The 27,661-nt window shown below is 38.1% G+C and overlaps 1 protein-coding gene across 1 annotated transcript in view; it reads right to left on the bottom strand.

Moving 5' to 3' along the window:
- Positions 1 to 25,562, bottom strand: part of LOC107139156 (cytosolic beta-glucosidase) — a 109,323-nt gene extending 83,761 nt beyond the window's left edge. Inside the window, exons 1-2 of the mRNA XM_048784275.1 lie at positions 25,544 to 25,562; positions 25,322 to 25,432 (exon numbers count right to left, since the gene is read on the bottom strand). Of these exons, the coding sequence (XP_048640232.1) occupies positions 25,322 to 25,379 (58 nt within the window). The 5' untranslated portion in view covers positions 25,380 to 25,432; positions 25,544 to 25,562. The remainder of the gene's footprint in view (positions 1 to 25,321; positions 25,433 to 25,543) is intronic.
- Between the last annotated feature and the right edge of the window lie 2,099 nt (positions 25,563 to 27,661).

The raw sequence follows: 27,661 nt of genomic DNA, 5'->3' as shown, positions 1-27,661 counted from the left end.
GGAGTCATCTCTAAATACTTGCGAAAATCAGAGAAAGTGAACCAACTTTAAGAATTTTCTCTTTTTTTTTTACCTCGCCTCCAACCAGAATGAAACCATGGTCAACAAGACAAAATAAAAGGAACAGGGAAAGAAAAAAGAGATGACCTCATCCCCTTCTTAAATATAGCTAAGAAAAACTTAACCCTAAATCCAATTTGAACTTTTAACTCTTTCATGGTTTGATTATTTATTCTAAATACCAAAGTTATTCTGTTTTGCAACTTGAAGTGGCCATATGTATCAACCGGGGTCCCAGCAGGAAACAGATGGCACTAAACTGGATAATTGACGAGAGTTTAATAAAAAAGCCTATTTACAATGGTATGAGCGGGGTTTGGGGAGAGCAACCAGGGATGGTGCAGTACCTCAGGGTTTGCAACAGCAGGAAGTCATTACTGCCTATGAAGGGGCCAGGGGCAGAGTTGGTTTCCAAAGCCAGTAGAGAGGAGCAATTTGCCAAGGGTTCCCTGGCAGAAGATCAGGGACACTGCCAACCAACTGCAATCCAGCAGGGAGGGGACAAGAGGAGCAAGTCCTTGGCTTTTCTCTCCTCCCCCTGTATCCTTCCGTCTCTTGTTAGTGCTTCCCATTGATCAAGTCCATACTGAAGACACAGGACAGTGGAACCCACTGATCCATCCAAATAGGTGAACCTCTCAGGGCCCAGCGCAGGGAAAGATGAGAGTGGATCTGGAGAGGTGAATGGAAAATTACAGGAAGCTACAGGACTTAAAGCATCCAAAGAAACAGAGGCCACCTATGTTCACCTTTAAAAGAAAGGGACGAGCTCTCCCTGCTCAGCAAGAGTAAAGGGACCCGAGGAAACAAGAGTAAAGTTACTTTTACCTACGAGTGTACTCTACGAGTCCTGCTTTTTAACTCCGCCAGTACAAAATAGAACAGAATGCAATACAACTGCTGATTTGCTAGTTCAGAAAAGTGATGAATTCTTACAGAAATAAGCAGTGAGAGGAAATATTTCAGTCTTTGTTCTGGGATTTGACCTTCTAGCCTCCAACCCTGTACTCATGGTGGTGTTTGTTTTCTGATGATCATAGTGTCTTTAGGCTACAAAGACTTCTGAGACTCCTTCTTCATTTACATTAGTCCTGTTTAATATATGCAGTTCTTTGTCTTAACTGCTTTTGTCTCTGCCATTCTACTGCAATTATTCTTTTATCTTTCAATTAAGTCTTATGCATTCAGTCATTTATGTATTGAATCACACTATCTAGTGAAAGGCACTTGTCTCTATGCCTTTGCAAGAAAACCTCTACTCTTTTTTTTTCCTTCCATCAAAGTATTGCATTCTTCTCTGCTGGCTACAACTCTCAATTGCTGCTACGCTAATCTAAGCCCCATTTGGAAGGAAGAAACAGTATAGTGGGAAAAACATCAGGATAATAATAGTAGATATCATTTATTGAGCCTTTGTAATGGGTAGGCACTTTGCTAAGAACTTCAAGTGCTTTATAACTACTACTGTTACCCTGCCCCCTGCATTTAAATATGAGGAATCTGAGGTTTCCTTGAGTTCAAGGATTTGGGGAAGGTCACAGAGCTAGCAACTGGTGGAAGTAAAATTGTAAGTCGAGTGGGACTGAACAAAGACTTGCTCTTGGCTCCTTCTCAATTAATAATATTTTCTATAGTAATTAATATTTTCTATATGGTAATTCTCTATGGGCTACAATCTCTGTGACCTTAGGGAATTCACTTAGGGAATTCCTGTGCATCACTCTCCTCATCTATAAAACACAAATGAGAATAACACCTGATCTTCCTATTGGCAGAGTGAATTTATGGGATGCATTATTGGAGTCAATGCATGTAAAACTGACCCACTAGGAGGCAGTATATAATTGACCTTGGTGATCAAGTTCGTACCTACTACTCAAGCTATGCTTCCTTGTGGGCTACTTCCCCTAATATCAGATTCAGAGTAACCAGTACCTTAAGGAACATGCTTGTCTGGCTGGCCTCCTCAAGGACAGAATGTCTGGTCTCTTTTTCTGGGCTAGCCAATGGCTGAGCTGTGTTGGTGCTCCAGGCGGGTGACCACGCAGGCCTGCTGACTGTGCCCGCTGAGTTCTGCCCACACAGCTCTGGGTTCCTATGGGGTGGCTGGTATTCAGTCATTGTTCTGGTCTCAGCCCTTAAGAAGGGCATTCATCCTAATTCAGAGCTCTGCGGCAGGAGGAACAGCTCTTACAAAACACAGTGTAAAAAGCTGTCCCCAAGGGCAGCAAGTACTTTTCTCAGTGGGCTTTTTTTTTTTCCCCTCTAAAAAAAAATAAAATAAATTCTCTTATTACATAACTATGGGACAAGGGATAAAACAACAATGCTTAAAATGCATAAGGTGCCCTACATTCAACCCTCCAATGCCCAGAAGCATCACCCTTTGCGATACTTCATTAAACTCTTTAACTCTTTCCTCCCTTCATTGCATGGAAACTACAAGGTGCTATTAATCTGTAACTTCTTGTTGACATCACTTGAAACAAAATTCTCTGAGAAACCCTGACTCCTGGGAATATGTCTGGCCTGTGTTCAAAACTTTTATAAGAACTAACTCAATTTTCACTATTTTCCTATCAGTCATGAATCGCAGATTTTCATTGTACAACACAATTAGACTCCAAAATTGACTCCCTGAATCTCTTTTATGAATTGGGCAGGTTAGATGAATTCTGTTACTCGGTTAAACATGAATATCTTATTTTCAATAATTCCATTTTGATGCATGTTTTCTGGAATGCCGATATAAATTGGACATTCATAAAAAATAGGCCAACAGCATCCTTTTTAGATGAGTGAAAAATCCCAGCCTTCAGAGGCAGCTGGATTTTTCTATCATTTCAACAAATATTTATGAAGCACTACAATGCTCCAGATACTAAGATATAACACTGGGGTTTACATCCTAGTTCCTGTTTCCCAAGAAGAGTGAGGAAGGCTGGGGAGAGGTATCCTTGAAGGGTTTGACATGAAAAGAGATGGGTCACGTCCAGATACTTGCACCCTAAATAATTTTGAACCCCCCAACTAATGAGGCAAGAATTCCCAACTTGCCTGACAGGAATGAGGACTTAAAATTCCCACGTCCAAATTCTTCTTGGGCAATTTAACCTCTTTGATTCTACGTCCTCCTCCATCAAAAGGGAATTAATTACATTCACCTTCAAGGTTTTTGTAAGGATGTGTGTAAAACGTCTAGCATCCTGACTGGCAAATGGTAGGTAAATTTTTTAAGGCAGCTGTTATTGTTATTGTTATTTTTTCTACCACTATCATGATGACAAGCTTTTTCTCTATGTGGTTTTCATGCTTGCAAATATCTCGTTAGACTTGCAGTCTATTTAGAATCTGTGCCATATATCCAAGTTCATTTAATGTCAGGGTCTATCATAAGGCAATGCTGGTATAGTTTCTGTCTTACAGGAAAATGCTCTTCAGAATCAATGGATCATAGAAATTAAAAGCTCAACTTGAGGTATTATTGAGTCATAGGCCATTGCCTAAGGAGAACAGAACCATCCATTCCCCACAGACAGGTTTGCACTTGGTACAACTGGGTCTCCCTGGGTCTGTGTATACTATACATTTTGTTATATGTGAAATGGTTAATTAGAAGAAATAGAGGAATCTGAAATGTCACAGCAAGTTCCTCTTGGCCCACTGTCACGTTTCATGAATTCTTTTGCTGAACCCATTTGGATTAAGCAGTGACCCCATCCAAACAAATTGCTTCTGTGCCTCCTGTCCCCTATCACTTATTCACATTCCAATACATCTGCATTGTGTGGCTCAGTAAGATGCACCAAGTCCTTGGGCAGTGTTTACAGCTAATATTTTTTATTTTTTATTATTTCTCTGAGGCTCAGATTTCTCACAATAAAGTGATAGAAAACTACTATGCAGAGAGTAAGTAGAATGCTTTTTTTTAATAAAGGGGGAAAAATGATTTATAAGATATACAATTTCAGCCCTGGAATTCTGAGAGCAACCCCATGGATGAGCAACAATCATTTCTTGTAGGTTTTAGGTAAAGATATAATTTACCTTTATTTGCAGATACAAAACTGTAAGAAAACATTACTTGCCATCAGTGCCTCTGGCTTTAAAAATATTTATGAGATTGAAATAGATACCCAGAGGCAGACATTTCATTTCAATGTCATAGGTCAGGCACATTGGCGAACACCCCAGATAATATTGATGTACCTTCAAAATTTAAAATAATATATATATATAATTTATTTATTCATTCACATATAGAGCACCCATCCTGAAGAATCTGGGACACTGAACAAGGTTTACATAAATCTGACTGTTTTTTCCTCTGGGCCATTTGGCTCAGTCTGGTAGACCATAAATATTCAATAATACTTTACAATGACAAAGCATCTTTTATGTAAACATCGCTAAGCACATTATTCACCAATATTACAATCTCCTTTTTAACCTACTGGTAAAGTCACGGAAACTAATTGACTTTTCTTCAAGGTCCCACCACAAATTGTTTATTTTGTCGATCAAAGTCCAGGTGTCCTGATCTTAGTTATAACTAAAGGGAGAAAAAAAACAAACAAACACATTTTTAGGTGCTTAAGCTGATGACCTACACTAAATATTTTTAAATTGAATCTATTAGACAAAATGTCTTCCTTAAAGATGTTAAATGTTGTGATGCATCCAATTGAATTTTATAACTTTTGTTCCAATTTGCCCAAGGCCACTTACCATTTTCAAAGCCCCAAGAATGACCTATTTTAATTGAATCCTGTTACAAACAGTTAAACTTTCACACTCTCATCAAATCAGGTTTCTAAATAGAGATTAAAGTTAGAGCAGAAAAATAAAACTTTTTATGGAAAGGTCCAGTTGAGGTAATAGCACAGCTGTACCAGAATATTTGAGCACAATAAAGAGCAGATTTAGGCAAGTTACAAATATTTCACATTACCCAAGAAAAAGAAAAAAAAATTAATTTTTTATTGTATCTCTTCCCCCAAATGTTAAATAAGACAGGTTCAACATGGAGAATTTAAAGAACTACAAAATATGGGAAGATTTTTGTTTTCATTCCTCACAATTCTGTCTGTGACAACCATAGAACACATTTTGCAAACCTCCAACCTCCAGGTTGACCATGCCCAGTCATGAGTCCTGAAACACCTCACAGTGTTTGCAGTGATGCTTCACTTCCCTGGGCTGATCCCAACCAATGCTACCTAGGGCAAGTCGGCTGCAACAGGCCTGTTCCTGGAAGATGTGAGATACTTGTGACAGGCAACTTTAGATCAAGAACCCAATGCATAAAGACCTTGCTGACCTTCTCTTTAATGGATGACAGTCTAAATGATTCATTCAAACTTGCTTTCTTCCCTCTCTCTCTCTCCATCACTTATTTCGCAGGCATGTCAGCTTCTCCTGCCTTCTTCTTCATTTTCTCTCATGATATTTCTTCCTAATAAACTTCTTGCTTGTTCATCATCTTGGTGTCTGCTTCTCAGAGGACCCAAAGGAACATATTACCTTGTGGTGGTGATGGTGATGGTGATGGTGATGGTGATAATAGTGATGGTGGCTATGGTAGTGATAAATGATGACAAGGATGAGAATTTATTGAGTTCTTTTTAAAAATCCCAGGCTGCCTTATTATTTCATGTCTCCCTTCTAATAAATTCCAAAAGGTATTGTTATTTACCTGAGAGGAATAACTCCTGAAGAGATTAAGTAATAAAACTATGTTGTTCATGAGAATAAGAAATCAAATTTAAATTTTTGTTTTTCTTATGCCAGTAAAGTATAAAGCACTGGTGCCAGTAACTAAGACTTATACAATATCTTTAGATCTATAGTTAGCATTATAATCTTCCAGTGCTCTTTATAGACAGTTATTATATACAGTTATCACAGAATAATAAATATATTAAACATTTTATAATAAATTTTTGCTTGAAATTTTTATCTAAAATTTGGAATTATTCACTTTTTTGTCTTGTAGACCTACTCCAATCATTCAAATAATGTTTGATAACTTAACCCTATTAAAGTAATTTCCAGATTTGGATCACATATATCAAGAGCCAATATAACAATTCTGTGTAGTTGGGGGGACTTTTTCTAGACCATTAAAACAGACAAAGGTCAAGCTAATGATCCAAGGCCAAGAAACTTAGACAATGGGGACCATTAAAACATCCAAAATTACAATACCCAGTCTCCAATTTTAGAATTTATTGACACTATTAAATAGACCATTTAATAATAAACCAATGAGCTTTTTTGTAAAGGAAACAATTGGTACAATAAAGCGTACTTAAAAAGATTTACATCCCATAAGCATCTTTCTAAGAAAGGACATTGGCTTGGAACTTGTAGCAGCTTACTAATTCTGGAACAGAACTTTCTGATGGCAGCAAGGCCATTTAGAAAAATTTGAGATTCCTTTGACTCAGAAACTAATTGACTTTCCTCAAGGTCCCCCAAGAATCACTGGGTCAGTGATCAGTCTTGGCAGATTCTGCCAGTGTCTCAAAGTGGCCCTGCGAACGGAGAGTTTTCTGGGGTTTTCATGTTAGACACTAATTATGGTAGCTACATATTTGTCTCTACTATATACCAATCGGTAACATAAACAGATGTTCCATCAGCAGCTCTTAAAAGACCCCTTTTAGATAAATATACATGCTAATAAGTAGACTGTTTGCTTTGCCAAGATGGCTTTACAACACATTACCAAGACATCACCTCCCAAAGATGCCCTTCCAAAGCCCCTCTACATGGAAAAGAAAGCTACAGCTGTTCTTTACTCTGACTCATCTGCCTGTCCCACCATGAAATTTCCACTGCTATTGGAATTTGGATGGGATGTGAGCAGTAATTACATCAAAACATATACAAAAAATGCCTAAATTTTGTAGATATTGGAAAGATCTGAGTTTGATATAAGGTGTTCCCCAAAGGTAGGCAGGTAGGGTATAAATGAAGGAAGTCACTGAGGGTGAGCCTCTGGGGTTTATATTTTGTCCCTGGAGCACAGAGCTCTCTGCTTTCTGGTTGCCATGCCTTGAGCTGCTTTCCTCCTCAATGCCCTTCTACCATGATGGTCTGCCTTATCTTGGAACCAGAGCTATGGAGTAGGGCAGACCCTGGACTGAACCTCTGAAACCACAAACCAAACTAAACTTTTCCTCCTCTATGTTGTTTTTGTGAGATCTTTTGGTCACACTGGTGCAAAACCTGATTAAAATTGACCCACCTTCTTTCTCTAAACCAGTGCAAGCCTTTAGCTCTGACTTTTAAATAAACAAGAAACTGAATCCCTAAGTGTTCTCTTAGCCTCTCAAAATCTACCACCCCTGCAGTCCTTTCCTGAATATTTCAACTCAGATTGTTACCTCTGTCCCTCAAACACACATATTGCCTGCACCACCAATACTATTTATAAACTCCCTTTTTCCTTTTGTTCCTTTGTTTCTTGTGGAGCTTATCAAATCAACATGTTCTCCCTTTGTCACCACGGCGTTGTGTGACATTGATCATGTCAATCAATCACTCCAATTCCTATAAAATAAGAAAAGTATATTGATGTTTCTAAAAGAAACATGTTCCCTGGAGAGGAGTCAGTAGTCGCCCTGTAGTGAAAGAGACATGAAGAAGGGAATTCTGAGTGGACAGGCACAACTTCTTCACCTCCTCCCCAACAAATACAGAAGTCCCATATGTATTTTTTAATTATGAAAATCCTGAGTTAGATTTTCTTAAAACTCTGGTATGCCGCATTAAAACACATTTAAATCTCACTGGGCTAGGAGGCTCCTAAACTTCTTCTGATCACTATGAGATTCTGTGAGAATGTCAGCATCTAAGTTTTTTCTAATTCTTCCACAAAACTTAGTTCAGACATTGAAAACTTGCTCATCTTTGATCTTCTCCCTGTTTCCCTTTCCAGCCCTATTTCAAGCATTCTCTTTCCATTATGACTTCGATCGTCAGATATACCCCAGTGACTATGAGCAAATCCAACCTAAAATGGAACTTTGAATACTCAGTTGCCTCCCAGACACTTCCCAAAATTCCCCGAAGGGAATCTCAAGTGCAAATGGAAGCTATTATATTTCTACCATACAACCTCCAAAACTGCTCCTTCTCTAGGGTATTTTACTTCTACTTGTTGCATTATCAGCTATCCAGATACCTAAAAATAATTACATAGGACATCTTGGTCTTCCTATTTCCTTTGTACCCTACAATGCACTCATGAGCATACCCTTTAGACTCTCCTTCAGTGATGTCTCTTTCCTCTTTTTTTTTCCTCCGTCTTGTCCCTTTCACCAAAATCAAGGTCTTCTCCTGAATCAGCAGCAGCAGCAGTAGCACCATCAGCAGCATCTTGTCCATTGCAACAACTTGACAACTGTTCCCAACCTCCATATCTTCTTTCTTTAGCTCATCCTCTGTGGTGCATTCAAATTTCTAATATATGGAACTGATTCTATTATTCCCTTTGCTTAAGTTTTATGGCTACCAAATACCTAATGCACATGACCCTAAAGCCTACTCATTAACCTGGAACTTTGTGTGCATCACAACATAAATCCCTTCTACCTTTTTAGCTTCAGATCCTGCCATTCAGCCTATTATCAGAAAACATAGACTATGGCAGGCTTTACCAAAATTGGTCACTTACAAAACAATCATATAAGACACATAGAAAAAAATGTAGATCCCTGGATGCTATTTGTAAATACTGTTATATCATCTTATATGAGTTTCCAAGTGATAAGAAGAACTCTGAGTGATTCATACACACACTTTAAATTCAAAACCATTGAGCTACTTAACAGGACATGACTATACAGTTCCCCAAATACAACATAAATATTCATATTTCTGTGCATTGGCTCAAAATATTTAATCTGATGATATTCTCTTCCTTGTGCCTATCCCTAAAAACTAAACTAAATGCATATCTCTCACAATCCAACTTAGATGTCACAACCCCCACACACACACATTCCTATGTCGCCACCTCTCTGGGTTTGTTCCAAGAGCACTCTCCTTGTTTGTTGACAGTGAGAGTCATCACATCCTATCAGTCATGCACACACCTCACTTCCCCACCAGAATTTTGGATTTAAATGACCATTCTTTTCACCTTTACACCTCCAGGCTGTAGTCCTCACAGTAGACAAATATCTCATTGGAATAAACTAATAACTATATATTAGTAATTCAAATAAATACTCAGAACTTAATTATTCACTTCATACCAAGGAAAACAGGTCTCCAAGTTCAACATGGAGAAGGATTCTGGATCTTTTTGAATAATCTCTCTCAAACCAAGAGAAAAGGCACCACCCAACAGCAAGCCAACAATATCATAGCTTTAATCATGGCTGCATCTCGCCTTTATTTGTGGTTAGCAGGATGATCCTAGGAAAATATTTGGCTTTAGTTATATAATATCTATGGTTAGAACCCCTCGGTTCTCTCTTTATTAAACTAGCTGAGCAACAAGAATGTTTGTGTGCCTATATTTGCCAAGTTCTCAGCACCATGGGAACCAAAGGATATGCTCTAGACTCCATCACTTCCTTCCCATATTCTGGTTTACAAAAAAACACCACAGGCAGTGATCAAAGCCCCTTCATAATATTTCTCCTTGTGAAAGAGCTGTAGCACCCCCGCATTCTGTTACAAGATGACTGGTGTGCATCCCTTACCTGCACCTACCAGCTAGCCCTGGGTTGTAATTTATAAGTTATATAAAGTAATGGACCATCTAGAGAAAATGTTGCTTTTTCAAAGATCCCCAAGTATGCATCTGTATGATGGACTACAATGACTCCAAGTAAGATTATTGTCTTTAGAGTAAATAATACACTTTTTCCCCCAGGTCTCAAAGCCAGTATTTAAATGATTATTCATAGGTGTTGTGGGAGACTTTAAGCTTTAGCTTGGCAATTCCCAACATAAAAATGGGTAATGTTTCAGAAACCTTGTTTATGCATCACATGCCCAGAAACTCACCATTGCTTCTTACATTATGTTCCAAATTCCCAAGCCAACCCCCAAAATCTATTTATCTCATCACACACCTGAAGGGTATTCAGTGACACCAATCCTCATTTACAAGATTGTTCCTTTGGGGAAAATGCCCTCTAAATTCCCAGTCAAATGGCATGCAAATACATCTCTACCTGCATTCAGCGCTGAACGGGGAAAGATGAGAGGAGGAAGACAGAAATCAGAATCTTCTAATTCTTAAATATACGTTCCAAGGCATGCCCTTCTCTAAATGATCATTGCTTATTAGGGACTAGAAACTGAAACCTCTACTATCAAAAGATTTTCAGAATTTGAAGTCAATCCCACCCTCTCAGTTACCTAGATGAAGCATCAACATGCTTACAAGATTTGACATTGAATATGAAACTGTCTGACCTCTTTGTATTTTCAATTTTCCCCTAATTCTCTTAAGTGTATATCATAATTAGTATTCATTTTAAATAGGTTTTAAATGAATACATCATAGGAAATACGTTCCTGTCTTATAGCAATTAAAAATCAAATATATTTACAGTTTCCAAAATATAAAACAAGCTCTTTCAAATGTAAAAAAAAAAAAGACTTTTTTATTATTTAAATGTAAAGGAGTTTTTAAATCTCATTTATTTTGTCAATTGGTTCTGCTTAACATTCTTCAGCCCAGTCTACTCTCAATTATCCATGCTAAGGAAGGGGAATCAGTGGCCTGGATAATCTAAAACAGCAGATAATTTTAAAAGCCCTTGTATTTGGCCTGGTCATACTTTACAATCAAATTCTGATTATCCACACTAATGAAAGGAAGAACAGGCACCTTGAGAAAGATCCAAACCAAGATAGATCTGCTCATCTGACTTAGGGTAACTCAATGAAGTAGGCCACAAAGTAGGATAGAAGGAAAACACAGGGCTCCAGCTGCAGCCAGTGGGGACCACCCATTCACAGGAAAACCACACAGCTACAACATCCATATGGACACCTCTGTGGTATTGGTCACTTTTAGAAGCATGGAGTTACATTCAAATGTTCCCAGGTTAAAAAAAGAAAAAAAAAAGCATATCATATATTGTTCAAAATAATGTAGAGACAGATTGATCATATGTACTAAGAAGCTCTTTGGGGGGGTTTCCTTAGCCCCATCAGACACTCAGGCCCTTATTACCCCTACCGTGCACACAGTAACACGCTCAGGAGAGTGGCATAAAGGATAAAATGACAAAGGCAGTATCTGGAGTAAGAAAAGCTCAGGCCAGGAAATGAGGCTTCCTAATTTCTTCTGTTGGTCTCATTCATGCCAATTGTCACATGCGCATTCAAGCAAAGGGAATCACATGCACAAAGGGACAGAGGCATGAAGGTCATGGCATGTTAAAAGGATTTCATGTGTTTCATTTTGTTAAAGAATAAGATACTAGTGGAAAAGCAAGACAGGAACCTGGGGTGGAGTCAGAGATGAAATTAAAAAGAGTTTGTTCTGCCATGCAAGAAGTTCAGAAAATATCCTGTAGCAGATAAAAAGACATTAAAATGTTTTAATAATGATTAAAGTTTCTTGATCACTTGTAGCTTGTCCAGGACTGTTCTGAGCCTTTGATATTCAGAAAGATTTAATATTTTTAGTAATTCTAAGATAGGTACTATTACTGTTCCTATTTACAAATAAGGAAATTGAGGCCCACGAAGCTTAGATATCTCCAAGACACAACTGGTAAGAGGTGGAGTCAGGACTAAAACTTGGTCTCTTTGATTTCAGAGTTTGTGTTCTCTTTTGAGAAATAATAAGGTGATCACCATTGTAAAAGACCTTGTTAGCAGCAATAGGCAGGAGAGATTGGAGGCAAATGGAAAAGAAGAAAGGAGAGATTAGCAACACAAGAGATGGTAAATTCCAGAGCTAAAGGAAAGGTAGAAGTAATAAAGAAAAAGGCGTGTAATTAAGGGGTTTAGAGGAGACAGAGTAAAAAAGAATTGATTAAATAAAGGAGGGAGTAAGAAAAAGAGTATGAAATGAGTTCCATATTTCTGACTTAGGGATTTATGTGCTGCCCTAATAATTTTTTTAGGATCACTTAACCTTGTGCACCAGTGAGCTTAGCTGGAAAGGAACCCCTACCAGATGGGCAAGCCCAGGCAGGACAACACAACTAGTACCTTCTTTTTCCAGTTCAATGCTGGCGTATAATCATCCAAATAAACAAATGTCCTATCACAGCTGATTGATTTAGTAGTGACAAAAAAATTCATGTACCAATATGAAGGCCAGTATGTAGAACCCACCTTCTAAATGAATCATGGAAATGCGGCTATTTGTTTCTTGTTGCACAAGGTCAGATATACGGGCTCATATTTAGCTTTCTGTATAACATCCATGTGCAAAGATAAGGGAGAGAGGGCATAGGAAGGGAAAAAAATGCAGACATTTCATATCTTATCAAGATATTTGCAAATTTCTTAAGAAAATTAAAACCATTTTCAGAACTTTCCTGTGGGGATCACATGAGTATATGTGTCCACCTAAGTCCATGAATGGATAGGTAAAGACCAAAAATTTATTTTTAAAATTTTAAAAATACTTCTTTGGCTGATTTTTAATTTTTTTAAATTTTTGCCGTTTCTATCTTTTAAATGTTTTGCCATTACCTTGTATTACTTTTAGAATACAAAAACAAGTTTTTTTTTTTTTTTTTGTATAAACATGCTATAAGCATCCACTGTATTCAGAATGTGCCAGTACAAGGAACACAAAAGCAAACAGTTTTCAATAAATAACCTTAGGGGCTGGGGTTGTAGGTCAGTGGTAGGGCGCTTGCCTAGCACATGTGAGGCACTAGGTTCAATCCTCAGCACCACAAGAAAAATAAATAAATAAAATAAAGGTATTGTGTCCATCTACAATTAAAAAATATATTTTAAAAAATAAATAAATAATCTACTCAAACCAGTGAATAGTTTTCAGCACTACTCATGAAGACAACTGAGATACAGGAAAACTTCATACATGAAGAATCTGTGCTCAACAGAAATACAGGGAGGTAAGATATGATGTTTAGAGAGCTTACCCCAGGAACAACTGGTAGACATGTGGCCTTTCTTGGTCATAATAACCTTCTTCCACAGTGGCTTTTCTCACAGAGTCTGAATAGATAATTTTCTCTTGTTAGACTCTCTGAAATTTATTAATTGTGTACTATCTCATTTTCTTAGTTGATTCAATCTACTATAAGAGAATAGCATAGACTGGGTAGCTTATAAACAATAGAAATTTAATTCCCTCAGTTCTGGAAGCTGGAAATCCTAGATCCAGGTGTCAGGTGAGGGCCTTTTCTGATTCATGGATGACTGTCCTTTGATTAGGTTCTCGCATGGCAAAGGAGAGAAGACAGGTCTCTGGGGTTTCTTTCATAGAGCAGGAATCCCATTCATGAAGGTTTCACCCTCATGACCTGATCACCTCGCCAAAGCCAAACCTCTACATGGCATCACATTGCTTAGGCTCTCAAAAATGAATGGGGATGGGGTGGGGGAGGCACAGATATTCAGTCTATAGCACTCATCCTCTTTCTAAAAAGCAAAGGACCCATTTTCAGAAGTTGAGTGCATCAGTAATGAAAAGGAGAATGATAATGGTACAAAGAAGAGGAGAATTTATTCATTAACCTTGAATAATGCCTCATAGTCCATGAGGTACTTGCTTATATTAAAGCATGTTCACAAACTTACACATAAATTAATATTACAAGTCATTATTTATGTTAATAAAGACTTCCAGTTCAAGGTGGGGAATGAAGCACACAGTTCATTCTTCTCCCTCTCACGGCCCCATTGGAGTGACAGCAAATTAAAGGAATCCACAACTGCTAAAAACAAGAAAAAGTCCCAGTAGAAGACCACATCTACTCAACTGCTTCTGGAAAACAGAAAGAAACTAGGAGCAATTTGGCTGAGAAGCTAAGACAAAGCTTCACAACATAAGCTCACCTGCAGAAGCTCATCACTGAAGATGATGACTAAAGAAGGTTCCCCCAGAGAGTCTCAGGGTCAACCAGTGCAACCTTATAGTAGTCACCATCATGGTGACCAACTAGAAGGCCATCCTTCTCACCACTGGACTGGCTGGTTTCTCTCCTCCATAAAGAAGGTAGTTGGAACTGCTTTGCCTCAAGGTGAAGTCTCAAGAATCCCATAATGAAAGTGAGAAACATGACTGGGAAGGACTTCTACTCTTGGGTGCAAGGGCAGCCAAGAGAGGCAGAATGCACTCCAGAGCTAAACATGAACTTGAAGGCAAGGAGAGTCAAGAAACAAAAAAGGTAAAGAACAAAAACATTCTTCCTTAACGCCCTCGCTATCTGGTGATCACCGAGGTCTACATCCTGGCTCTCTCTCTGCACATTCACAGTCCTGCATGACAGGCCTGTCCACTGCTCCCACCATTTCCTAGAACTCTGTTTCTTAGAGAAGCACCCTGTTTCCATTAGCTGTACTATCTAACTTTAGGAAAGCCTAATCAGCAGCTGATACTCATCAGCGTATTCTTGCATTCATGAACATGGAGGAGCACCTAAGGATCATCAAACATTGTACAAAAACAACATGAAAGATGAGAACCAAAGTAAAAAATACCCAATATCTCAATGATACAAAAAAAGATGCAGAAAAGAGCACTTACATTTTTATTTTTTAAATATTGACAAGTTATAATTGTGTACATCTATGAGATATAAAGTGATGTTATAATTTATGAACACAATGTGAGTTAATTAAATCAAGCTAGTTAACACACCCATCACCTCAAATACTTAACTTTTTTGTGGTGATAGTATATGAATGTATTCTCTTAGCAGTTCTGAGATGTACAATATTCAATCACCAACTATATCTACCATGACATATATACACGTATGTACATATACACACATATATACTTACATGGATATGTATGTGTACAAATCCTCCTGTCTGAAGCTTCGTACCCTTTGACCATCATCTTCTCATTCTCCTATCCCTGGCCTCTGTGATCGCCATTACACTCTCCTCTTCAATTATTTTAGATTCCACATACAGGTGAAAACGCAATATCTGCCTTTCAGTGCCTGGTTCATTTCATTTAGCATATGGTTCTACAATTCCATCAGTGTTAATGATTTTTTCATTGTCAAGACTAAATATTATTTCATTGTGCATATACAACATATTTTCTTGTCCATTAAACTGTTGATGGACACAGTTTGATTCTGTCACTTGGTTATCTGAATAATGTTGCAATGAACATGGGAGTGCAGATAGGTCTTCAAAATACTGACTTCAAATCTTTTGAATAAACACCAGGGAGAAGCATTGCTGGATTGAAATTTTGATTTCTTAAATTTTCATTATTAAAGAGACCCAGAGTTGACAAGATTCAGAAAATACAGTATAGCTTTATAGAAGAGAAGCAATTAAAGAATTTATTCCTTAAAAATTAGAACTACCATTGCCATAACTAAATATTTAATAAAGGGGTTGAAAAAATAGAAGGAATGTAGCTAAATCCAAATACAGCTAAATATAGTACTCTGAAAGAAAAAGTTGAGAAAATCATCCCAGATAAGAAGCACAAAACATAAGGAAAGAGCTCTAATATTCATCTAATGAGATTTAAAGGAGAGAGAAAGATCAGCATTAGGAATTTTGCAGATGATAAATCTGAGGTTTACAGAAAGAAATTAAGTGATTCAATTCATCAGTAGTCCATAAACAGACAATGATATATTCCAGATGTGTTCCACACTTAAGACCAAGGCTAAAATTCAACTAAGATGTAAAATGTGGCCCCAGTGGTTATACCCACTCTAGTTGGTCATTGGCCTTGCCAGTCTAGTGTATACCTGTGGCTTGCAGTTGGTATCTAATTGGTGAGTGTGTAGCAGTTGATGAACATTTGCATATTATCCCTGACTCATCCTACACATTTTTCATTATTAATTTCATGGTCCAATTAAAAAAAAGGAGGCAATTTGAGATTCTGTGGATTTCAAATTTGAAACTAGAAGAATGAAGTAAGGGTTGTGTCTGTCACATCAACTTTCAAGCTATGATAAAAGTCATAAATAAATGCTCACTTCCTGTTTTTCTCTTCCCTTACCAAGAAATAAAGAACTATTCTTACATCTGTTTATGTCTATTATGGCTCAAGTTTTAAAAAAGGAACAGAGAAAAACAGTCTTCATGGACTCATACACTTGACCTAAAACCAGCTCAAACACCCGCTCTGTTTATTCTCCTCCTTAGAAAAGCATAAAACTAGCCTCCGATTCCTTATCTATAGTATTCTACCTTTGACTACACGGAGAAAAACCGAGATACCTAAAGACGAACCTCAATTTCTGCCAACATAAAGCCAAAGTCAAAGTTAAATCAAGAGCAAGCATTGTATTGGTGTCCAGGGCACCACAAGAATCCATATGGCTTTCATAAAACTGGGTCCTTTGCTTCCCTGAGACCACAAACTCAGGTCCCTCTAGGAAGCATTAATGGAGTAGCTTAGACTCTGCTTAGGATTTGTAGAATTTCACAGAGCATGCTCACCTCTCAAGAGCTTTCTCTGAAATCATTGGGAGTTATAAGCTCATAAGTGCCATAGAATTGGGTTCTAAATGTCATTTTCATAGTTCTTCTGTGGCCTATAGAAGAAGTAAACAAAAGACCACTGAGTCACCTGCTGCCTTTGTGCCTCACATTCTCTCCAGCCACAAACAGTGAGCAGGGTCAGCTTCACACAGGGTTAAAAAACAGGGATATTTTTATGTACTTAAAAATACTGCAAGACCCCTGTCTATATGTACAATGATTATCTGCATTTTCTCCCCTGCCTCTTGGTCTAACAAATACATTTTATAGGTTTTACAAGGTCCTTTACAACTCACCTAAAACACATAATTTTCCTCCTGCTTATACCACTTATTTATTATTTATTTATTAGATTTATATTGTGCTTTCCTCCAAAAGGCTTAAGGCACCACAGGCCAATTGTTATATAATAAACAATAAACTTTCCTTTAATACCATAAACAGTGAAGTAGCCAGAGGAGAGGCAGGAGGGCTATGAACAGGCACAGGAAGAAGAAAGGAAGGGCCATGGGTCTGTTGAAATTCACAACCAAGACATTAATATGTTAGGAAGCCTTGCCATCAGAAGGTCTGGCTCAGCCCCACTCTATTGGCCCCATTTGCAAAGACCCTGACACTGTCCTCTATTCCAAAGAAAAAAAGCCAAAATATCTCCATTTTTGTGCAGGGGTAAGAGGGCTTTAAATTAGTAATCTCTCAGAGCTCTCAAGAGAATATCTGAGAACAAATATACCTATACAGACAACTGTGTTTTGAAAATCAGTTGAAAGAGATAAGTGGTAATGTTTTATAACAAATCACTGAAACATTTGATTTTTGTTGTTGTAGTTGTTTTACAAATACAATTCATGCTCAGTTCTCAGTTTTGCTGAATGTCTATTACTTCCAAAGTCTGTATAGGCCAGGCAGCACAAAAGTTCAAAACTTTTCAAAATCAGAAAGTGACAGTCTGGCCTCAGCTTCTAAATCACAGGCCACACTGATGTGACAAGGTCATGTGTTGATTTCCTGCCTCTATAAACCAGGCAATGGTGAAAGAGATGGTTAAACACTAACTCTCCCCGGCATCTCCTGATAGAACTAGTCAAAGAAGAGAAAAGAGGGAGTATATTTGAATTTATAGCCAAAACAAGAAATGCCCATTCCCACTAATGGAGGATGACGTAACTCTTCCCCAGAGAGAGAGAGAAACAACAGAATAGATACCAGCGTATTAGTGTCCGTATCTAGTCAGCACTACGCACCAGGCACTCTTGTGTTCCGGTTTTATATGCTAACCCAGAACAAATCTACACAGTGGGTATGACCATCCTCCTATGTTATAATTAAGGAACTGAGGCCTAAAAAATTTATTTGCACCTGCTCTGCTAATAAGTGCTTGAGTTGAGATTCAAATCCAGAGCTCCTAGGGTAGAAAATAAGCAGACATAGAAAGTGATTTCTGTGCATCGACAAAGATAGCAGGCTGACAACCCTTAGCAGAGCACATGGGGTCCAGTTCCCTGTCCTGGAAGCTGTTCATGGAGCCTTAACAACAACACAATAGCCGTTAAGGACTACACATAAAAACCTTAGTGTAAGGCAGAAGCAAACCCAGTGCAAAGAGCATGGGACACATGACCTTCAGACGGAAAATGTGCAGCACTACTGCAGAGACCACAGCTCAGGACAGACAGTTAAGGTTGCCCCAAGTCCTAAGTGAGCATGGACTAGAAGTTGATAAAGCGTGCCTTCACTCACCACTAGTGAGAGTGTAAATTGGCATAACAAACCAGGGAAAGTGTCTTAGAACTAGAACTCACTGTATTCTCTTGCACAACTGATTGCATACTTAGGCCAAGTTAATTACAGGTCCCATGGTCATCCTCAGTCTTTTGTGCCATCCTTAAATGTGAATACCATACATGGAGCACTTACTAAGTGCAATAATTTAACATGCATCATCTTTTTTAAACCCCTTAAATATGCTATAGAGTAGACATCATAATTATCTCCATATTTCAGATTAAATTTGTCCTAAAGCTGTCTCCAGACTTAGAGAATTGTAACCTAAATTAATATGTAAATAAATACAACCTAACTGAGAAGTACATGCTTATGACAAGTGACCCAGTCTTAGTCAATCACAGCAGCCAAGATTTCAGCCAATCACAGGCTGCAAACTAATCAGATATGTCCAAATTAGGCAGATGCTGAATTGTAAGTAGGCTATTTCTATATGTCACCTTCATTTTTTTTTTTTTTATCAATACTGTCTGTGCACATGGACAGGTGGGACTCTGTGAATCTTTACTGGTTCACAGTGCTGCCCAATTCATGAATCATTTCCTTGCTCAGTAAACTCTGCTAAATTTAATTTGTCTGAAGCTTGTTTGTTTGTTTGTTTAGCTTCAGAAGTGAGATCTGAAGTATACATTCAGCAAGGCCCTGGAGCACCAAGTAACTAAATGTGCCCAGAAGAACCCATTGTGCCCATTAAGTTGGGCAGCAGTTTGGGTCATGAAAGTTGTCTTTCAGATTTGAGTCCCAGGTATTTTGAGGTTTTTTATTTTACCTGAGCATTTTTTAACTGATCAGTGTCCAGAATTGTATTGGACAAAGTAATTAAACTAGGCTGGATCAATTTAGAGTCCTTATTTAGACATCTTTTGAAAATGGGTTTATCCAGATTGAAGGAGTCAGCGACTCCAGAAGTCTGAGACCTCACTTTCTAGATTACTAGCTAATGTTACATACAGCAGTTATGATCCAGAACCTGTGTTTTCTTTGTTTTGTTTGTTTTAGAAAATGGGTTAAACTAAGGACAAAATAGAATTACAGTTGCTTCATAGTATGGCAATTTGTAAATCAATGGATGTGTAACTGATGTGATTCTGCAATCTATGTATGGGGTGAAGGTGGGAGTTCATAACCCACTTGAATCAAAGTGTCGAATATGATATGTCAAGAAATTTGTAATGTTTTGAACAACCCACAATAAAAAATTAAAAAATAAAAAAAAAGGAAAAAAAAAGAATTACAGTTGCTTCAGTGGGGAAGTTTTAATCATTTGTAAAATTCATGATGAAAGTCAGAATCCAAAATGCCACCAAAAAACAATGGGATACATTATTTAATTGGTACACAGAAGGACCTAAAACCTTAAATGAATCAAAGATTGCCTCTTCACCAGGTTCCTTACTAAAGGAAATTTTTTTTTTAATCTTAAAAGGTCTTTTTCACAAATATTATTTAAAAGCGTTAGCCATCTGGGCAGGAAATTTTGTTCGTTTGGCCAGAAGAACAATTTGGATACAGATATGCTTCAATAAATTAATGAGATTTATATTATGGTAATTGGCACATGGCAAAAATTTTAGGAAAAAATGCTCTGAGTTCTGTTCTGCCTATCTATTTATGTGCATATACCTGTACAATATGTTTCATATTTTTTCCATTTTTTTATGATATTGTCAAGTTAAATTCTTAACTCTATTTAATTGGTTTTAAGAAAAATAACTTTATATATGATGTATTCTCTCCAAAAATAATAATAAACACAAATTCCTTTCATGTCCACGTGATCTGAGCAATTTTTAATAAACAGAAAAGATTCTTAGTTTGATGGAAAGAGGCGTGTCTTCACAGTTTTCAGTGCTAAATATAATGAGGATGCATAACTTTTACTACCTAGTTTTCCTTGGAAAATAAATTTATGTTATCTCTATATTAAAAACTTCATTAGTAAAAAAAATATATAACTTAAGATGATAACTGGCTATTTAGCAGTTCATCTTTATAATCAATCCTAATAAAATTGTCTAAAATGGGTTAAAAGAGGTAAGTAAGATCAAATTTCCATAGAAAATATGTCCTTCCCAAACCAGAAGGTTTTAGTATTCTTATCATCAGGAATGGAAAATTGAGATGAAATTTTGCCTCCCAGAATTTCTTATAGAGAAATTGAAGATATTTGGGATCATTAATAAAAACAGACTGTGCCACACTGACAAACCATACTATGGGAAAGTGCATGCTTCTGTAGGTAACCATTTGTAGATTTGCCAGGTTGCTGGTGTGACAGACAATTTACCATTACTTGATTTCCATTGTTCACTGGAAATTAAAAACACAAAGTATTAAGATTTCTAATTAATGCATGTAATTTTAATTTATATAAGAAGGGAAACAACTCTGTATATAAGTATGCAAGGAAAGTAAGATGTGCTTTGACTAAGGGAAACAGTCACTTTTGTCCTACATACAATGACTAGTTGTTCCGAAATGAGAAGAGGAAACATATAGAAGAAAGACTACTCTGCTATTAAGAATAGTGTAACACTTAAAACTTGTGAATTGTTTATTTTTTGAATTTTCCACTTAACATTTTTCACTTGCTGTAAACTTCAGGATACAGAAACCAGGAAAAGTAAACCACAGATAATGGAAGACTATTATATTGTGCTTCCAGACTTGTGGAAGTATGTGCATCTCCTACCAAGGCCTAGAGACCACCTATGTGGGTATAAGTCATTGCTTATATGGAGTCACCAATTAAATCGGTAATCTCCCTTTCCACTCAACGTGGTAATTACCCTTCCAGCACACTATAAAAGAACGACATGAAAGCAAGTTTCCCAGTGGACCTTGTTCAGGAGCTAAGCAAATAAATTTAACTGACCTCTGCTCAGATGCGATTAGGTGGCCCTCTTCCAGCCACCAATTGCCTTTATCTGGTCTGCGAGAGTTCGCTTACTCATTTGATCACTTCCCCGATTAGATCTTGCTCTTTGGCCTGGCTCACTCTTGCCTTCCAAAGAGTTTCCACTGAGACTTCCAAAAAAACCTCCCATAATCACAGACCAAAGTAGCCAATAACCAAAATTAGCACCAACAACACCAACCTTGAAATAGATGAAGATAGATAAGTTAGTTTCCACTGAGGGAAGGTCTCAATGGGATTCCTGGGGATTCACTCTCAGTGGAGGTGGAGTGTCATTTGTATTGAATTTAAAGCCAGTCCATAAATTGGGGAAAATCTTGGATTTTATGGCCAATCAGACATCCTGGGGTTCAGAGAGTTAGAATACACTCTTTGAAAGTTGAATTTTCAATAAAAATTCTCAAGTTAATATTACATAGCTGTAAATTTACTCTTTGCCCATATTGTTGGTTTGTGTATATACTAAACCAAATTGAATGTTATACTTGCCTTTTCTATGATTTTTACTACTATCAAAAGCTATATTTAAGAGGTGGCTGATGCTATTATTTCTCTAGACACTAGACACTCTCACTAAATACATTAAGGGAATTTCTCAAGAACAGAGAACGTATGATTTGCTTCCAGGGATAGCTAAGAATTGTTTGGCAGGCATTCTGAGTAGTGGATGGAGAGCTTGGCTATTCCAGGGTTTTCTAATTTGTTTATTGTTGTATGTCCCCAGGTTACTATGACTGGTGTTACAGGCTAACTACAAAAATCAATGCCTCTTTAAATCAGGTAAATTTGTAGTGACTATGGCCCCTAATTGCCATCATACCCAACACAAGTGACTTTATCATAACCAGATGAGCTTGAGTACTGCTGAACAATCTTTACTGCTTGAACTTTGAAATTATTTTATTTTGATAAGTTTGGTGCATGGAGACTCCTATAAGGAGAGTAGTTTAATTTCTTTGTTCTTTTCTCCTGATAGCCATCATAACATTCTCCATGGTAGAGTGTAGTTACTCAAAAGTCTTAAATGATTGTATGCAGCCATCTTTTGAATGTGAATTCATCTCATTATGGTTAGAATAACAAAAACATGAACAAAGCATAAAGAACCATCCAACTAATTTGACAACATAAATTCTGAAATATATACTGAGACCAAACAAGTCCATTATGATAGTGACAGAAAGGATATCAGAACCCAGGGTTTTGTTTAGTTTTTCAAAATCTCTGGTCAGTTTTGATAGACTGGCCAAATGTGGAGAATTTAATTCAATTATATTGAATTTAGTTAAAGCTAACTGGATATGGTGACACATGCCCATAATCCCAGCTGCTCAGGAGACTAAGGCCAGAGAATTGCAAGTTCAACACCAGGCTGGACAACTTAGCAAGACCATGTCTCAAAATGAAATAAAAAGAACTAGGGCTGAGGCATGGTGGTAGAGCACTGGCATACCATTTGCAAGGTCCTGGGCTCAATCCTCAGTACTGAGAAAAATTTTTTTTTACTTAACCATTCCTCTATACATAGGGAATTGTAATCTAATTTAATATACAAACAAACCCACAACCCAACTTGAGAATTTATTCTTGTAACAAGTAATCAAGTCTGGGACAATCATAGAAGCTAAGTTTTCAAACAATCATAAACTGCAAATTGTCCTGACACATACAAACAAGGCCAAGGCTGAGTGGCAACCAAACTATTTCTTTTTTTTTCCTAATTACTTATACATGACAGTAGAATGCACTTGGATACATCCTATTCAGATCAATCCAGCTATTTCTATACGTAACTTCCATTTTCTGTATGTAAATACTGCCTGATGACATTGCTGGGTGGACCTCTCTGAAGCTTTTTAGGTTAGGGTGCTGCCTAATTCATGAATCCTTTCTTTACTCAGATAAACTCTGCTAAATGAAATGTGTTGAAACGTTGGGGTATTTTTTTTCCTCTTTTAACAGGAGGTCCAGAAAATTTGAGTAACTTGCCAAAGTCACAAAGCTAGTAAAAAGAAGAGCTAGACACCACGTCTAAGGAGGCTGGCTCTACGGTCCATCTCCACAGTCACCAGGCTTGGCCCTTCCCTTGCTCTGCCACCTCCTCTCTGATCTGTCTGACCTCCCTTCCAAGAAAGAAACTCACAAAGATCATCTCCTCTTTTCCTTACTCCTAGAAGGCCAGGCTGTTTAATTATCTCCCCTAACCAAGCAGAAACTACCAGTGAGAAGATGAAAGAAGATACCATTGTGAGAAAGGTGGCAGGGACATCCCTGCTAACCAGGACATTCTTAAACATTCCTTTAAAAGAGCCTTGTACCCCAGAGCATATATGTACAATAATATACAATGTCCCATAGGAGTTACCTTCTGCATGGCTGGGAGAGCAGGTATATCAGAGATTCCTCATTCTTCTGTCTGCGCATCTCAGAAACAGCAGCAGAAGCTGGGAATCATAAGCAGCCTGAGTGGTGCCAGGATCAACTTGTATTCTATCTCTGTCTAGAAAAATTTCCCCATCCTCCTTTAAATGACCCTCTTTTTGACCTTCAATTTTTAGATGAAATGACATTAATTCACAGAGTCACCTTGGCCATCCAACCTCGAGGAGCCATGCTGACATACATAACCCTTCACCACAATATCCTATTACCACCACAGCACTTCCCGTAAGTGGGGAAGTTCTCATTGACTGACTTACCAGTGCTGGTTGGTGTATTCGTTTTCTAAGGATTGCTGAGCCACAATCTAGTGGCCTAACCAACTGAAATCTATTCTCTGCCAGTTCTAGAGGACAGAAGTTCAAAACTCAGGTTCTGCAGGAAGGCCATGGTCCTGTTGAGACTCTAGGCAGTGTCCTTTCCTGATTTTTCTGGTGGTAGCCACTGGTCTTTGGAATTTCTTAGCTTGTAATGGTTCTTTCGTCACATGTTGTTCCCTTTGTATGTCTCTGTGTCCAAATTTCCTCCTTCTTAAAAGAACATGAGTCATACTGGATTAAGTGCCTACTCTACTCCACTATGATCACATCTTAACTTAGCTAATTACATCTTCAAGTGACAAGTGCTAGCCTCCAGAAATGTAAGAGAATAAATTTGGTTGTTTAAGCCTCACAGCTTGTGGTAATTTGTCACAGCAACCCTAGGAAACTACTCCAAGAGACTCACTTAGCTTCCTTTAACCCAGAGTTCTACACACTTATTTGACCAAATAAATATTTTCCCTGTGATAAGCGATTAACCTTTTATTCCCTAGGGGAAAAATAGATGTGCTTTAGAAAAGTAAAGCTAATCTTCCTACTTTACAGATGAAAAAATCGAGACTCAGGGAGGGTACCATACTGGCATGCTTAGGCATGGGGGGATGGAAGCCAGGGCTCAGACCCCGAGTCCATTCAGAGTTATCGTTACCATCTTAAAATTAGTTGTTCCCTTTGCTTCTCAGCTTCCCCCAGGAAATGGGGTGCCATGTACAAGATTAGGCTTGGCTCTGTGTTCACTAGGAACAGGGCACTTTTCCCAACTAATGAAGGTCTCTTTGAAGGAAACTACTCAATATTTTTCCCACCAGTAGAAGAAATGTTCCTCTCTTCTTAAAGGGTTTGGGGAAAATATGTCCAAGAAACTAATCATAAAAGCAGCTGAAAAGGGGAGTGACAGATAAACTTGGAATGAGTGAAACTACAGTTTAATGAGCACCTCTGCACCCCACCCTTGGTGCCTGAGGAAAGACAGAAGGGAACATGGCCTCTTCTGTCTGAAAAGGGGCACTGTTGCATTCAGAACACTGCAGATTCTTCGACCCTTTTTCTTCTTCTTTTCCCCTTGTCTGACCCTCATCTCCAGGCATATGGAGCCACCAGTAACAAAACATTCCAGCCATGGCAAAGGAAAGGGAGCTTCTCCTACCTTCCACTTGATACGCTGCAGTGGCTGCCCCCCATCCAAATCCCTCAGGAAAAGCCATGGCCTCAGGATCTGTCAGCTTTGCCTTCAGCTCTCAGGAACTCAGCACCCTTTCTGCCAGAGGAGACAAACAACTGTGCAAATAAGTGGACTCTCACCCCAGACTAAAGTCCCAGAATGCAAATGTAGGTGCAGCAAGAAGGAAGGCAGAGAAAAGGATCCCACCATAAGAAGAATCCAAGTCACTTTGTACAAAGAGAACAATTGCACCTGCTTCCCCCCACTCTGCCTGATCCCCAACACAACTGGGTCAGCCTGTGTGCTAAGTTGACTTTTTACCTTTTACTGTAACACATGGACATTTTTTTAAAAGTTACGTAATCTTACTAGCATTCCTCTTTAGCAATTTCTCCCAATGCCTGAGCCCTACTCCCTAGCAAGAACATTTTCAGCCATTTCTTCTGTTATTTACTCCCCTGTGATTTAAAATAATAGGCTCTTCTGCTGCTGCTACTACTTAATTGTTTTTAATTAATTAACTATTGACTTCTGGGTATAGGGATGCAAGATCTAGTACATTGCTCTTTCTTTCCTCTCTCCTATCTCTACGGCCTTCCCCCATCCACCCTACATGAGATGACTTTTCCTAATGAAATAAAGTTGATATTTGTGTTACTGTGACCACATTCAACTTGAAGCTGAGCCATGCCACTGCTTCCATACTTACCTGTAACTATCCTCTGCTCTTACTCTACTCTCTGCTCTTTATATTTATTTCATTTTCTCTATACCTATCACTAACTCATCCCCAAGCACATCTCCAGTAAAATCCTCTGATTGTTCAGGCAACTCTATTTCCCTGCCCCATTCTGCACTGTTGGTTTGTGGGTTACCATGGAACTATAATCTATCATCCCCTTCATGTCCCCTCCCCTCTCCTCTTGTCTTTCCCCACCTTTGTTTCTTCTCCCCTTTCAAAGAAACAAATCCTTGATGACTTTCTGACAAAGGGGGCCTGGGAGAGAAGAATTTCAAAACCCTACAGTTCTGGAATTATCTTTAGTCTAACATCACACTTGATATGCAGTTTGCTTAATACTGGATTTCATGATGGAAACGATTTTCAATCCAAATTTTAAAAGGCATTAGATTAGGCTTTTCTAGCTTCCAATGAAGTTATTGATAAGTTTGAAGACAACAGAAGCTCTAATATTTTATATATAAACGTTTTTGTTCCCCAGCCCTCCCTTTCTGCTCCTCAAGCTCCTATTTCTGAAATTTTGCAGACATGTGCCTTGCTATGAGACTCTTCTTCCTCTGAGCTTGGCACCCAGTGGGTGTGCACAATGTCAACAACAGGAGAGACTAGATGGCTGGTCCAAGGGAACTCTCTGTACTAACTTTGAGACTTTGCTACAAATCTAAAATTGATCCAAAATGAATTTTTTAAAAAGTGCCTGTGGGGAGAGGAGCTGGGAGTAATCAGGGAAGAGCATTCCTTTCAGCTTTCCCAAGTGGGTACTGGATCATACTGTGCTGTGTAATGCCTGGAACATGAGATGTGGGAAAAGGTCTGAATTGAAATACCCCCCTCTCCAATTATTCTAACCCAAAGAAGAAAGAAGAGCTTAAATGTGGAAGAAAAGGAGGAAAATATTTAAAAGTACATCTTTGGTGAAATAAACGGCATAAAGAGCAGGTCAAACTATTAAATTTAGCCTCAAATCATTCATTCCTGAAGCCATTACTGTTAACTGAATGAAAAAGTAAAAATGAAAATATTTTCGTAGTGAAGCACTAGATGGCAGTGTTGCAACTTTTTAGGTCTACAAGCCGCTATGGGACGTGGTGTTAAAATTTAGTTATCCCATCAGTGAGGGTACACACCAGTAGTCCCTCACTCATTATTACTGCCCTCTCAAGAGGCTTCTCCAGCAAAATAATAATAATAGTAACATCATCTTCTCAGTGCTCCACATTCTCTGAAGTTATTTTTCCACAAACAGAATTTAGTTTTTCTCAACTTTAATCAGATCCTTCAGTACCACGAAAGAACAGCTGACCAGAGAGGTGGACAATGGAGCAAACACTTGAGAACTCAATACCAGGCAGCTTGAGACTTGGAAAGACTTGGGATTTTGTTACTGGAGCAGAAAATAAAAATAAACTTCCTTGGCCCTGAACCCTGATCAGGGTGGGGTTAGCAGGAAGGAGTAACAAAGATAGCAAGAGGGAGAGGAAAATACCATCAGCTTACTTAGTTAAGTTATATATTTAAAAAAAAAAAAAAAGTAAACCAAGCTAAATTGTGACAGGGGCAGCAAAGACAGTGAAGGAGATCAT

The sequence above is a fragment of the Marmota marmota genome, unplaced genomic scaffold (assembly GCF_001458135.2).
Source record: "Marmota marmota marmota unplaced genomic scaffold, marMar, whole genome shotgun sequence".
In the NCBI taxonomy this organism is placed as follows: domain Eukaryota; kingdom Metazoa; phylum Chordata; class Mammalia; order Rodentia; family Sciuridae; genus Marmota; species Marmota marmota.
The sequence above is the reverse complement of the archived record's forward strand: the minus strand, read 5'-3'. Positions and strand labels throughout refer to the sequence as shown.